The sequence below is a fragment of the Podarcis cretensis genome (assembly GCF_951804945.1).
Source record: "Podarcis cretensis genome assembly, chromosome: Z".
NCBI lineage: Eukaryota > Metazoa > Chordata > Lepidosauria > Squamata > Lacertidae > Podarcis > Podarcis cretensis.
In genome coordinates, this window is record NC_137184.1 from 20,264,222 (window position 1) to 20,279,809 (window position 15,588).

Here is a 15,588-nt window from a genome sequence, read left to right on the forward strand (position 1 = left end):
TCACACACCCAGTGAGCTTCACAGCTGAGTTGTGATTCAAACACTGGTCCCCCAGGTCCTACTCCAACACTAACCACTACACCATGCTGACTATAAAGCTTGCATATCTCTCTTGTACTTATAGCTTCGTGCCCAGTCCTCCAGATGGGCCCCATTAAGCCTCTTTATCCCCTCACCATCCACACTCAGTCCAGGCTCAAACACATTTTTCAAGGCCCCCTGTTTTCCCCTGCCCTCCCCAAATCATACAAGTACCCTTAGAGCTGATAATGGGGAAGAACGAGTGAGGTCCAGGGAGGGGAGCATTGAAGAGAGGAGCCGCTGAGAGCTGGTTGTGCTAAAAGAACTTGGTGAAATAGCACATTAATGCACTCAAGCCCCATTATGCTCCTTTTTTTGGTTTCCAAGGGGTCTTGAGTGTAATAACCAGCTTCTAATAAGGGGAAATTATTTAGCGGGTTTTGTTGTTGTTTTGGGGGGGGGGGTGTAAAAAAAAGCCATGGTTGTTTCTTAGCTCCACGCCATAACATCCCACCATGCATCCAGAGAAAGAGTAGAGCAGCATTATTGGAAGAGAAAAACCTTATAATGACTTCTTATGCATGGGCCTTGATTACAGGGTTGTTGATGTGATTTTTGCTGATGGAGGTCAACTGTGTCAGACAAAAGAGTGCACAGTTATGTAATTCAGAGGAGGGTGGGCAAGAGTTCTTGCTGGGGGCTCAACAGTTGCCTGGGATACAGCTGGCTAGTAAGTGTCTGAGAGGAAGCTCTTCCTGCAAATGGGGACTGCTGGAACAGGACATGGCTGGCCCCAGAGCAAAAACTAGCTTGCTGTGGAACAGTGGATTCAGCCAAGGTCAGTCCTCTAGGACAGCAGCCGCCTCCTAAGGAATGCCATGGTTTTGTCTATAGTACTATGGTGGTGTCATGAGCTCACTGGAGGCAGTTGTGGGAGGCTCCAGATGGGGAACCCCCAAGGGAAGAAGACTTCAAGCCACGGAATTAGTGGTGGAATGATAATGAGTGGTCAATGGGACAAGAGGGTGCAGACTGGAAGGAGGAGATGTCAGAAGCTGAAGAGGTAACAGAATTTAATGAACAGCAGGAGTCTGTGGATGAGGGCAGTCCCGAGGCAGAGGCAGAAGTGGAGGCTAAAGATGAGGGGGGCCAAAAGGCATAGATGAGGCAGGCTGCTAAAGAAGCCAGGGAGTCTCCCCTCCTGCAGAGACCAGGTCTCCCAGAACACACAGAGAAATGCAAAGAGCAGTGGAGAGCTTGGTTGCATGCAGATGCAGTCTCTAATTGCTTGGGGAAAGCACTGGAGAGGAAAGGACTTAGGTAGCTGTGGGAAAGTGGGGACCTTCAGTCCTTGCAACTGCCTTGTTGGGGTAAGACCTGCTGGGAAGAGTTGCTGTGAACACTAGGCCTGTGCTGTTTTGGTTTCTTTGAATAAAGAGTTAGCTTCACTGACACCAGTGTTCTTTATTTCTGACCTACACCTGACTCCAACTCCTGACAGGAGGGATTTAGCAGCATGCCATTCAGGGAGAATGACATGTTGTCTTTGGCCACACACATCCATAGAATCATACATTTGTAGAGTTGGTAGGGACCCCCCCCCTCCCGGGCCATCCAGCTCAATCCCCTGCAGTGCAGGGATAACAGCTGAAGAATCCCTGACAATGGGCCACCCAACCTCTGCTTTAAAACCTCCAAGCAAGGAGAGTCTACCACCACCACCACCTCCTAAGGTTCCACTGTTGAACATCACTTACAGCCAGAAAGTTCTTTCTTTTCTTCTCATTTGTTCGGGTGCTAACCTCCAGAGCAATGGCAAAAAAAGCTTGATCTGTCTTCTATGCAATAGCCCTTTAGGTATTTTAAGATGGTTCTTATAGCACCTCTCAGTCGCTTCTTCATCAGTTGTTGCCATCTTGGTGCAACAATGGTCACACCTAAGCTGTGTACGAGTTTTCTTCATTTGTGAATTGGATGTACCTTGAAGTTTGAGGCTGCCTGGGGTGTGAGTAATCAATTAATCTTTCTTAAGGTTTGTACTAATTGCTAATTGGCCTCTCCTTCACTGGAGGTTTTTACGCAGAGGTCAGGTGGCTGCCTGTTAGGTGGCTATGATTTTTGCATTGCAAGGGACTTGACTAGATGACCCTTGGGGTTCCCTCTAACTGTGATTTTATAATCTGATCTAGCAGCCTCATAAACAACCACACACCTCTGACAAATACTTGAGTCTGAAAATACTTTATGTTGAAGAAGAAGAAGAAGAAGAGTTTGGATTTGATATCCCGCCTTTCACTCCCCTTCAGGAGTCTCAAAGCGGCTAACATTCTCCTTTCCCTTCCTCCCCCACAACAAACACTCTGTGAGGTGAGTGGGGCTGAGAGACTTCAGAGAAGCGTGACTGGCCCAAGGTCACCCAGCAGCTGCATGTGGAGGAGCGGAGACGTGAACCTGGTTCCCCAGATTACGAGACTACCACTCTTAACCACTACACCACACTGGCTCTCGTTGAAACATTCAAACCACACACCCCCATCAGCATGCAGTACCACAGAGTCCTTAACATTGGTATATTTATTGACAGGAAGGCTATTAAAATAATAAGATGTGTTGGCTTATTTACAGTGCTGTGATGGAACTGAAACTGCAGCAAAAGTGCTCTGCTAAAAACTAGACCAGTCAATCCATTTCCCAAACATCTTTACTGGAGACAGGTAGATAAAGTTAACTCAGGCTCCCAACTTTAGCTCATTTTGCCAGATTTTCTATTCCTGACCCCTCTTGGCTCTCTCTATTCTATTACTTGCTCTCTTGACACTATTCAGCTTCTAAAGTCAATTCTACTTTACCTTCTCTGCCATGGGTACTCGGTTTATTTCCTGCCCTGCTGTAAGCCTGAACTTGATGTTCCAATTCTTTAAAATAATAATTTTTAAAAAGCTTTCCTTCATCCCCTCTCACTGACTAATGATCATCCTTACTCTGCTTTCCTTCCTTTTCTCACTGTGTTCCTTGGCTGTTCAAGCCATTAAACTCCTCTCCCATTATTATCTTCTGAATCCTTATCAAACTTGTTTTTGATCTGCTCATTCTTCTCAAAGCTTCTGTAGCCTGGATTTAAATGATTTTTCTACATAAGTTATGTGCATCTCATAGTCATTTTCACCTGTCCTTCACCCTGCTTTTGAGGCTGTCTTTCTCCTGTCTTCACTTTCCTTCCAAAATGTCCCTAGTTCTGTTCTTCAAAAAGCTGAAGGCTCATTGGGCGCTCTCTCTCTCTCTCTCTCTCTCTCTCTCTCTCTCTCTCTGGGACTCCCTCCCCCAGGAGGCAGTGATGGCCACCAACCTGGATGGCTGTAAAATTCATTAGACAAATTCATGGAGGATAGGGCTACTGATGGCTACTATCCATGACGGCTAAGCTCTGTCTCCATAATTAGAGGCCTCTCTCAAAGGCCTTTGATACCATCAACCATTACATCCTTCTGGACCTTCTAGAGGAGCTGGGAGCTGGGGGCACTGTTATTCAGTGGTTCCACTCCTTCCTCCTGGGTCATGTCCAGAAAGAGGTGTTGGGGAATGAGTGTTCAGACCTCTGGGCTCTCACTTGTGGGGTGCCTCAGGGTTCTGTCCTCTCTCCCATGCTTTTTAATATCTATATGAAGCTGCTGGGGGCGGGGGACTCCCTGGTCCTGAATGAGGCAACTGTGCCCCTGAAGGACCAGGATCACAGCCTGGGAGTCATTTTGAACTCACAGCTGTCCATGAAGGCGCAGGTCAATTCTGTGTCCAGGGCAACTGTCTACCAGCTCCATCTGGTATGCTAGCTGAGACCCTACCTGCCCATGGACTGTCTTGCAGGAGTGGTGCATGCTCTGGTTATCTCCCGCTTGGACTACTGCAATGCACTCTATGTGGGGCTACCTTTGAAGGTGACCCAGAAACTACAACTAATCCAGAATGCGGCAACTAGGCTGGTGAGTGAGAGCGGCCACTGAGACCATATAACACCGTTCCTGGAAGACCTAAATTGGCTCCCAGTGCATTTCTGAGCACAATTCAAAGTGTTGGTCCTGCCCTTTAAAGCCCTAAACATCCTCAGCCCAGTATACCTGAAGGAGTCTCTACCCCCATCATTCAGCCCAGACACTGAGGTCCAGCTCCAAAGACCTTCTGGCGGTTCCTCACTGTGAGAAGTGAGGTTACAGGGAACCAGGCAGAGGGTCTTCTCGGTAGTGGAATGCCCTCTCATTAGATATCAAGAAAATAAACAACTATCTGACTTATAGAAGACATCTGAAGGCAGCTCTGTTTAGGGAAGTTTTTCGGGTTTGATCTTTTATCGTGTTTTTAATATTCTGTTAGGAGCCATGCAGAGTGGCTGCGGAAACCCAGCCAGATGGGCAGTGTATAAATAATAAATTATTATTATTATTATTATCATGGTGAGTTGAGGCAATGCTTCTGGAAACTGTAAGAGGGGAGAGGGCTCTCATACCTGCTTGCAAGTTTCCCGTAACAGGCACCTGGTCAGCCACTGTGAGAAGAGAATGCTGAACTAGACGGGCCATTGGCTTCATCCAGCAGGCTTTTATTGTATTCTCAGGGAAACCACAGGAGGCGAGAGTTGCTCTTGGGCTTGAATCCTGCTTGCTGGTTTCCCATAGGCATCTGGGTGAGCACTGGTAAACTAATTTCTAGTTGTTAAGGGCTTTATATACTAATAGTAACATATTGAGCGTGTCCAGGTAGCTAGATGAACCATTTCCATCCCAGCTGTTCTAATAAGAACTGTTAACTTTTAGGAATTCATGCCTGACTTTGCTTTTTCCCTTCTCCCTCCCAATCCCTTTTTCCTTTATGGTCATGTCTGGCACAGGCTGAAGGCTGTATTAAATGCCCCCCAGACTTTAAAAAATAAATAGCATGTGATTTTATTGTTTTAAACTAAAACCACTGCTGATGTGTGTGTTTGTTGTTTGTTGTTGTTTAGTCGTTTAGTCGTGTCCGACTCTTCATGACCCCATGGACCAGAGCACACCAGGCACTCCTGTCTTCCACTGCCTCCCACAGTTTGGTTAGACTCATGTTTGTAGCTTCGAGAACACTGTCCAACCATCTCGTCCTCTGTCGTCCCCTTCTCCTTGTGCCCTCCATCTTTCCCAACATCAGGGTCTTTTCCAGGGAGTCTTCTCTTCTCATGAGGTGGCCAAAGTATTGGAGCCTCAGCTTCAACATCTGTCCTTCCAGTGAGCACTCAGGGCTGATTTCCTTAAGAATGGATACGTTTGATCTTCTTGCAGTCCATGGGACTCTCAAGAGTCTCCTCCAGCACCATAATTCAAAAGCATCAATTCTTCGGCGATCAGCCTTCTTTATGGTCCAGCTCTCACTTCCATACATCACTACTGGGAAAACCATGGCTTTAACTATACGGACCTTTGTTGGCAAGGTGATGTCTCTGCTTTTTAGGATGCTGTCTCGGTTTGTCATTGCTTTTCTCTTTTTTTTAAAAAAATAATATTTATTAAAGTTTCAAAAAAGTTACCAAAAAAAAGAAAAAAAAGAAAAAAATACAAAATACAATAAAGTAAAAACAATTAAAAACAAACCAACTTTTCCATATCTTGTCTTTCATTTACTTGTTTCCCTGACCTCCTCACACCTCCCTTTTTTGTATTCTAGTTCAATTAGTTATTTCAGCAAATCCTTTCCATTTTTACTTTTATCTTACTAATTTATCTTAATATATTATAACTTTACATTCTCACCTGTTAATAATCCATGTTTAAATACTCCTTTATAACATTACTACTAAAACCACATAACTTCATTCCAACATCCTTCTAATTTTACAATATTTCTGTAGATAGTCTTTAAATTTCTTCCAATCTTCTTCTACCGACTCTTCTCGCTGGTCTCGGATTCTGCCAGTCATTTCCGCCAGTTCCATATAGTCCATCACCTTCATCTGCCATTCTTCCCGGGTGGGTAGCTCTTGTGTCTTCCAATACTTTGTGATGAGTATTCTTGCTGCTGTTGTGGCATACATAAAAAAGTTCTATCCTTTAACACCAATTGGCCAACCATGCCCAGGAGAAAGGCCTCTGGTTTTTTCAGGAAGGTATATTTAAATACCTTTTTCATTTCATTATAGATCATCTCCCAGAAAGCCTTAATCCTTGGGCACGTCCACCAAAGGTGAAAGAATGTACCTTCAGTCTCTTTACATTTCCAACATTTATTATCGGGCAAATGATATATTTTTGCGAGCTTGACTGGTGTCATGTACCACCTGTATATCATTTTCATAATATTCTCTGTTAAGGCATTACATGCCGTAAACTTCATACCTGTGGTCCATAACTGTTCCCAGTCAGCCAGCATAATGTTGTGTCCCACATCTTGTGCCCATTTTATCATAGCAGATTTCACCATTTCGTCCTGAGTGTTCCATTTCAACAGCAAGTTATACATTCTCAACAGAGTTTTTTTTGGGGGGGGGGATCTAACAGTTCTGTTTCAAATTTTGATTTTTCCACCTGGAAGCCAATTTTCTTATCCAATTTGTATGCCTCCATTATTTGGTAATAGTGAAGCCAATCTCGCACTTTGTCTTTTAGTTTTTCAAAGCTCTGCAATTTTAATTTATCTCCCTCTTATTCCTGTCATTGCTTTTCTCCCAAGGAGCAGGCGTCTTTTAATTTTGTGGCTGCTGTCACCATCTGCCGTGATCATGGAGCCCAAGAAAGTAAAATCTCTCACTGCCTCCATTTCTTCCCCTTCTATTTGCCAGGAGGTGATGGGCCCAGTGGCCATGATCTTCGTTTTTTTGATGTGTGTGTTAATTTTTTAAAAAAATGTATTTACTTTAGTCACCAGCTGGAAATGTGTAAAGTGAATGTTGATTTGTGTTGTTGTTTTATTATTACACTGCATTTTTAGTTTTGCTTCAGTATCTTAAGCTTTAAAGCACACCTTGCATAAATGATAGTTAATAATTTGCCCTGGCAAAAGAACATTTCGCCAGAGCTTGGGTGACCACCAGTCAAGGATTCTTTAGCTATAATGCAGGGGGTTGGACTAGATGGCCCTTGGGGACCTTTAAAACCCTACAATTGTATGATTTTAGTTTGTCGCTTTGAGTACTTGATGCTCTTTGTTTCTAGTAAGGGGAGGATTGCCACTTTGCATTCATGATATGCTCTCTTAATGCTTTTAGGTAAACAGAAGTACCTCTGTGCCAGCCGAAATGACTGCACCATCGACAAGTTCCGAAGGAAAAACTGTCCCTCCTGCCGCCTTCGGAAATGCTATGAAGCTGGGATGACTCTCGGAGGTAATCCAGCTTCTGTTTATGAACCTTTGATTCTTTGCAGCATACCTGATTCACTTGCTATGTGTCATGTATCTAAATGAGGCTGGAGGCAGGTATGCGAGTAAGATCTCAGCTGTTGCAGTCATTCTCTTCACCCAGAAGTCTGCCACTGATAATGAATTAGATTAGTGCCCTTCTTCGCTGAGGTTTTGGCAAGCACCCCAGCCCTTGCTGAGTCAGGCAGGGACCTCTGGCCAAAACAAAACCCCAACCTGTGCTCCAAGGCCAGATTCAAAGCTAGATCCTCAAGAGATTATCCTCTGTGGTCCAGGAATGCAAGCTCGTGAAAAAGGCAATCTGTTTTCATTTTGTTTAATTAAATGTTTATTAGTTTTCTACAAAAAGTTTTGTTACAAGTAAGCAAGGCAAGCAGTCATTACATTGTGGGTGCAGGGACATGCAAGATAACATGTAAGACATATTGGGAAATTGTGCTTAGAGCTGTAGAATGGACACATTCTTTGGATTAAATAAACATAAATAATAACCAAATCAGATACTCTACCATGTCAAGAGAAATTTATCACTACATTCACCTTACATTCAAGCTTAATGTATTAAGTAATTTTTTCATAGCCTGGAGGAGGTTCTTGGGCATGTTCCTCTTTACCTACAAAGGAGATAAAGTCGGACTGAAGTGGTACAACGTTATCCTATTTATTTAGGCATCTGGTGATGCTCCATTTGTGTATTAATTTTTCTAGAATGACACTATCCCAAACTTTTAAATGTAAATCTTTCCAGAAATGCACAAGAATCATTCTGGCTACCGCCAATAAATGCAGAATCATTTCTTTATTATGTAAATTTAAGTTACCCTTATCAAAAATAAAAGTGTCATATGGGAGGTTGGGATAACATGGCAGGCATCTGCTTCTCACAAGTTGAGAGCCAGAGAGGCAAAGGTGGTTATTAGCAGAAGGTGTTGTCTATGAGAAATCTGTGAGACCTCTCTTAAGAAGGTCCTAGGCAGCAGATTTGTGGTGAAAAAGTTGTAGATTATGGTATTTTCACGATCCTCTTAAAAGAGTTATCAGAGCAGCTTGCAACTATAAATAAGACATTCATTATGCCCAGGGCTCTCCATTTGTCCTGCTTGGTGCCCAACACATAGGGACGTAAGAAGATCCTGCTGGATCAGGCCAATGACACATCCAGTCCAGCATCCTCTTACAGTCACCTAACAGTTGCCCGTGGGAAATCAGCAAGCAGGATAAAAGAGCAAGAGTCCCATGGTTTCCAGCAATTGATACTCAGAAGCATTACTGTCTCCAAATGTGGAGGCAGAGCATAGCTTTTGTGGTTAGTAACCATTTATAGCCCTCTCCTCCATGAATTTGACCATGCTCTTCTTCCACAGTTGGAGGCAGCAATGCTTCTGAATACCAGTTGCTGGAAACTGCAGGAGAGGAGAGGGCTCTTGTGCTCTAATTCTGCTTGCGGTTTTTCACAGCCATTGCATACTGCATCAATATCATCATCGGACTCTCCACTATGCTCCCAAGGCTTCTTGTTTCTGCTCCACCATCACCAATTCAGATTCCATGAGCTTCTACTGTATATGAGATTAATAATTTATTTGCCCCAACATGCATCACTTTACTCTTGTTTACAGTGAATTGCATCTGCCATTTTACCGCCTGCTCACTTACAGAGCTTGGTGGAATCAGTGAAGATGCAGGAGAGTTGGGATTTCAAGTGTGCCCTCCTGCAGGATGGATAGTCTGTATCTAGATGACAATACTTCACCCTCCTCTTCGAGCTCCTGAACAGTTGTTGCCTCCCTCCCCAGCTGCTCAGCCCTCCCCAACTTCTGCTGAGACTCTCCAGGTGGGGCGGGGGTGTCAGGAACCTAACCTGGCCCTATCACTGAACCCAACCCCTCCACCTCACTTCTACCCACCAAACTCTGGACAAGTGGTCTTTAAATTAAAATCAACATAGTACATTGGCAGCTTACATGTATTGAACATGTGATTTCAGCCTTACACAGTTGACAGACTGAAATATCACAAGTTAAATGAACAGAAGATGGAGAGTGATCGTATTGTCAAGATCCACATTCTGTGGTCTAGTTTTGCCCTCTAGCAGAAAGTTTCCTGCTTGCTCACTCTTGGAAAAGATCCATAAAGCTGTTAATACAGATTAACTATGAAAGCAATCATAATAAGCAGAGCAGGAGTATCGCTCATTTTCTCAGTGCCTCCTTCCCAAGAAAAGAAGACCTGCTATGTTCCACACATGATGCTAGAGGCAGGATTAGTGCAACAGAGAAAGACTCTGGAGTGGGGGGAGCAGACAAGAAAAAACATGAGAGTGACGTTGGGGATTGGTATGGAAACCATGCAGCTCTTTGGCTTGCCCTGCAGACTAAGCCTCTTCATGGGTCTTCATTTGCCCCTAAAGACAGAGGCCTAAACTTGAGGTGTAGCCCCTTTCTTCTTCCTCCCATTAGCAAACCAGAGACATGCACACATCCTCTGGCCATAGCCACACCATGCATTTAATGCACTGTAGTATCACTTTAACCGTCACATGGCTTCCCCCAAAGAATCCTGGGAGATGCAGTTTGCTATGGTCACCATCTTTGCAGGTCTACAATACCTAGCCCTTTTAACAAACTACAGTTCCCAGGATTCTCTACAGTTGTTAAAAGTGGTCTAATGGTGTTTTCTCTCAAAAAACCCTCCCCATTCCTACAGAGGCTGTAGTTTATTCAGTAAGGAAGCCAAGCAAATGTGAGGCATCCTTTGAATTGTGCCTTCTTGATTGAGCCAGCCTAAGGCCCTCCAACTCCCTCTTCATCCAGAAAGAAATCCCAAAGGCCGCTTTTTAAAGCAGTTAATGATTTAACTTGTTAAGTCATAATAAATCCATGAGCAGCTCTTTCTAATGCTGACAGGAGTTTGGCTGGGAGGCAGTTGTTTCACTGTCACTTTTCAATGCTGTCGCTCCTAAGAACGTAAAGTAAAATATATTCTCCTTCCCCTTCTTCTTCTTATTCTTCTTATCATAGAATTGTAGAGTTGGAAGTGAACACCAAGTCATCTATTCTAACCGCACAGCTAAAGAACCCCAGAAATATGGCCCTCCATATTCTTAGAAACCTCCAAGAAAGGAGAGTCTACCACCTTCCCAGAGACTCCGTTCCACTGTCAAACAGCTCTTAACACCAAAAACTTCTTTATAATGTTTAGTCAGAATCTCCCTTCTTGTCATTTGAATTCATTGGTTTGGGTCCTCCCCTCCAGAGCAGCAGAAAACAAGCTTGCTTCATCTTCCTTGTGACAGCCCTTCAGGTATTTGAAGATGGCTCTCATGTAATCTCTCAGTATCTTCTTTAGGCTAAACATTCCCAGCTCCCTCAACTGTTCCTCATTAAGCTTGGTTTCCAGATCATTTATCATCTTGGCCACTTTCCTCTGCACACCTTCCAGCTTGTCAATATCCTTCTGATATCATTTTCCTGTACAGTCATTTATTTTATCAACATTTGGCTGTTGTGAGAATAGCTAGTATGTAGTTTAAGGTGTGAGATTGCACTGGGTTACAGACTTCCGGGTTAGCGCCTCCGGTAATGGTAGAATTCCTCTGATCGGGAGGAATTTGCTTCGTGGGAATCCGGGTCTGGCCGCCACGGCGAAGGCGGAGACCCACTAGAAATCACAGGCGGGTGAAGCCTGTGAACGTGGGATTCGGCTGGCACCTTTTGCGCCTCCCCTACTCGCGGGGAGACCCGGTTTCGGGGATCCGGAGCAACGTGGGGTGAGTGGCGCGGTGCTTTGAATTGACTGCTTCTTCCATGGAGCGAAGCCGCAAAGCTGTTGCCGGAGAGCGCTGACTTTTTCCTGTGGACAATTTGATCTTAAAGCAACTACCCGTAAGTAGAGCGGAGAATTGGATTTTTAAACATCTTAATTTGGTGCCGAAACGGGGAGGTCTAAAACAGGAAGTCCACCTTCCCCTTTTGTAAATAGATTGAAGCAATGAGGATGCAAGCTGAAGTCTCGGAAAGCCTATTGTAAAGGACTAAATTTCCATCAGTAAAAAATACTAAACCCCCCTTGGTGGCAGGAGAAGAGGGGGGAAAGTTTTGGACTGAGTATACCTGCAGGAGAGAGCGAACAGAGTTAATATACCACCGCTCCGATCCTGGAAACAGGCTGCCAACAGGAATGACGTGTTCTGGAAGGCTCATTAACCGTGATTAGAACGTTCACTGACAGTTAATTAAATAAGAGGAATACATTGTTTCCACTGTCTCCATCTGCGTTTAAAAAGGAGTAAAAGTAACAGAAAATTGAAACTAACTTTCTTGTTTGAATTGAGTTTAAAAGGACTAATACGAATAGAAACTGTTTCCCTCTAGAGGAACTGTTTCCCTCTAGAGGAAGCCTTTGAAACTGTCACAAGAGTTGAGCTGGGGGAATTTCCAGCTGCAAGATAAAAACCTGTGAGATTCTGGGGACCTTGAATCGGTTAAGAATGTTGACAGAAGAGGCCTTAGTGGATGTATTATGTAAGATAAGTGACTCATTGGAACAGCTTCACAAAAAGGTGGATGTGGTAATTACCAAAACCGACAATTTGGGACAAAAAGTGAACACCGATACAGAAACTTTTCAGAAACTGACACAGGAATCTACTTTGACATGGCAAACTGTGGAGAAGGCTAGGGAGAAAGTTATTGCCATTGAACCTAAAGTAACACAATTGGAGAGAGAGAGAGTCCCAGCCTTACAGATGCAATTTGATGACCATAAGTTGATGCCTGCTATGATTGAGTTTAAAGAAAATCAGATTTCAAGGATCAGAGCCCTACCTGAACTGGAGAAGGAAAGTTTGATAGATTTCCTCACACAGGAATTTGATGATTTTTGGGACCGGGACTTGGGTCAAGAAGAGATTAAAACTGTGAGGGCCTTCGGACTTGGAAGAGGAGGGAAAAAAGAGAAGAACAAAATAAGAGACTGTTGGAACTACCAGAAGAACCTAGAAGAACAACAGTCAATAGTGGAAATTTTGAAAGACGTCCCGAAATATCTTTTGGATTTTGGGTTTAACTACAGAGATTTGGTTGCCCTGTTGAGAAGGAACAAAATCATCTCAGCCTCAAAGGAAGGAAAGTGAAAATAAGATCAGTGGAAGACAAAGTAAAGCTCATGTATAAATATGAAGAAGACTCGCAGCAGGGACTTGGAAAAGAGTTAAGAGCATTGGACAGAAGATCACCAGGTTGATGAACTATAGGGAATTGGCGGATATGACTGGCAGAATCCGGGACCAGGGAGAAGAGTCAGTGGAAGAAGATTGGAAAAAGTTTAAAGATTATTTATAAAAATATTGTAAAATTAATGAGTGTTAGAAAAATGTTGGAAAGGAGTTATATGGCTTTAGTAGAAATGTTACAAGGAATTAAGTACAAATAGACAAATTAGAGTATTAAAGGGAAAATAAGGTTAAAATATGTTAAGACAATTATATATTAAAGGGAAAAATAAGGTTAGAATATATTAAGATAAATTACAGGACAGAAAACAGAGGAAGATGGAAAGGAATTGCTGAAACAGTTAATTAAAGTGGAATACAAAAAGGGAGGTGTGAGGAGGTCGTTGAAACAAGTAAATGAAAGTTAAGATATTGAACTTATTAGATGTGTTTTAAATTGTGTTTGTTTGGTTTTGTTAATTTAATGTTTTGGGGTTGGTGTTGTGTGGTGTTTTTGTATTGTATTGTTTTGTTTAATTCTTTTTCTTTCTTTTGTAGTCTTTAAAATGTTAATAAATATTATTTTTAAAAAAAATATTATTTTTTTAAAAAAGAGATTGGACTGGGTTACAAACCAGCCTTTATTTGTTGTTGTCCAGTCACAGCCAGAAAAATCATCCATCACCTGTCTGTCCCAATATCTGCCGCTCTTAGTAGAGACATATCTACATTTAATCTTTTGACCGGCTCTTTCCTTTCAATGGGACGCAGGTGGCGCTGTGGGTTAAAGCCTCAGCGCCTAGGGCTTGCCGATCGAAAGGTCGGCGGTTCGAATCCCTGCGGCGGGGTGCGCTCCCGCTGCTCGGTCCCAGCGCCTGCCAACCTAGCAGTTCGAAAGCACCTCCGGGTGCAAGTAGATAAATAGGGACCGCTTACCAGCGGGAAGGTAAACGGCGTTTCCGTGTGCGGCTCTGGCTCTGGCTCTGGCTCTGGCCAGAGCAGCGATGTCACGCTGGCCACGTGACCCGGAAGTGTCTCCGGACAGCGCTGGCCCCTGGCCTCTTAAGTGAGATGGGCGCACAACCCCAGAGTCTGTCAAGACTGGCCCGTACGGGCAGGGGTACCTTTACCTTTACCTTTACCTTCCTTTCAATATTTTTTTATTCATTTTCACTTTTAACATTTATTATCATACATAAATCATAAGCATTTTACAAATAGGATTTCCAGAATCCCGGAACTTCCCTCCACCCCTCCATGGTTTCCCCAGATATTATTTTCAAACTGCATTGTATCATATTCTCCATATTTTCTTGAAACTCAATTTTTATCATAGTTCTCGCTTCATTACAAGTGTTTTCATAATCCTGCCAATGTTTTCAGTTGTTTACAGTGTTTTTTTCTGATTTTCCTGGTCATTTTTGCCAATTCGGCATAGTCCATCATCTTTAGCTGCCATTCTTCTTTTGTAGGTAGAATGTTCTCCTTCCATCTTTGGGCAAGTAACTTCTGACCCGCTCTTTCCAGGCACAGCTCTGTGCTTAAAAGCTTGGACCCCAGAGCTTTCCCTGTAAAAAAAGGTAAAGGTACCCCTGCCCGTACGGGCCAGTCGTGACCGACTCTGGGGTTGCGCGCCCATCTCGCTTAAGAGGCCGGGGGCCAGCGCTGTCCGAAGACACTTCCAGGTCACGTGGCCAGTGTGACAAGGCTGCTCTGGCAAGCCTGCACCAGTGCAGCGCACGGAAACGCCGTTTACCTTCCCGCTATAAAGCGGTACCTATTTATCTACTTGCACTTAAGGGTGCTTTCGAGACCAAACGACGGGAGCTCACCCCGCCACGGGGATTCGAACCGCTGACCATACGATTGGCAAGTCCTAGGCGCTGAGGTTTTACCCACAGCGCCACCCGCGTCCCTTAAAAAACCCCTGTAAAAACCCACTCTTTATTACTCTGTCAGTTTGGGTTTTCAACAGTTTGCTGTTTTCCCCAATTGAGCTTTAAAAGGCGAGTTGTCATGGGGAAAGCTCCAGAGCAAAAAGAAAAAAGGGCGCTTGGACATGGAGCTTCAAAGCACAGACCTTGTCTGCAAAGAGCACAGGAAAGGAAAGTGTGGATAAGCCCTCTGAGTGCATTAACACAGTAGTTCATTGCATTTCCTCAATGTTTCCCTAGCTGTTAATGTCTGCATTATGTTTGAGCTTTCAAGCCACTTCTGGAAATCTAGTGGAATATGGTGATAGTTCAGCGCACATTTTTGTATTAATTGCTTCCAAGAAAAATCCATTTTGGTACCTCACTGAGTCAGAAAATTGTGGGAGAAAGGTGATGAGATTTGGGGCAGTATATCTAGTGGACTATGATGGAAGTGCGGTGCTCATTTCTGTGTTAATTGTTTCTGGGGAAAGCTGTGGGAGAAAAATGACAAGATTGGGGGAGGTATACCAGCATACAGTTCTTCCCTATTGTTTTCATGGGGGAATAGAAGCATGCATGCATGCATGGAAAGGGGAGAGAGGAGCGATGTTGTCCAATGACATTTGTTATTGAGCCACACCACACCCAACTGGTGTGAATGAAATTTAGCACCACATGCCAGTAGATCAGTCAAGATGCCATCGTATCATAATGCTACAGGTGCTGCAGGAATGCAAAGGGAACATTCTCCTCTTCTAACATCATATCAAGAACAGTCCTCAAATCAAATGAATGCTTTCCTCTGCAGGATAGCTTTCCTGTCCCTGAAATGAGACAAAAGAGTAACAGGAGCTATTAACCAGAAACCTCAGTACACAATCAGCCTTAAACAAGCACAGAGACAATTGCTGAAGGTTCATGTCTGTTTCATAGATATAAAGGGCTGCACAGCTACACAATGCAGGCACACCTTAAAATTCTAATCTAATCTAAGGTAATCTTTCCCACATTTGTGTTATCTCAGGCACTGCAAGTATGGGGACATACATTTGCCATTTCCCCTGT

The 15,588-nt window shown here is 43.7% G+C and overlaps 1 protein-coding gene across 2 annotated transcripts in view; it reads left to right on the forward strand.

Moving 5' to 3' along the window:
* The window catches only part of AR (androgen receptor), a 251,429-nt gene that overhangs the window by 135,971 nt on the left and 99,870 nt on the right, over window positions 1–15,588 (forward strand). For both annotated transcript variants that reach the window (XM_079961278.1, XM_079961279.1), the window contains exon 3: window positions 7,244–7,360. In XM_079961278.1, coding sequence (XP_079817404.1) covers window positions 7,244–7,360 — 117 coding nt within the window. The remainder of the gene's footprint in view (window positions 1–7,243; window positions 7,361–15,588) is intronic.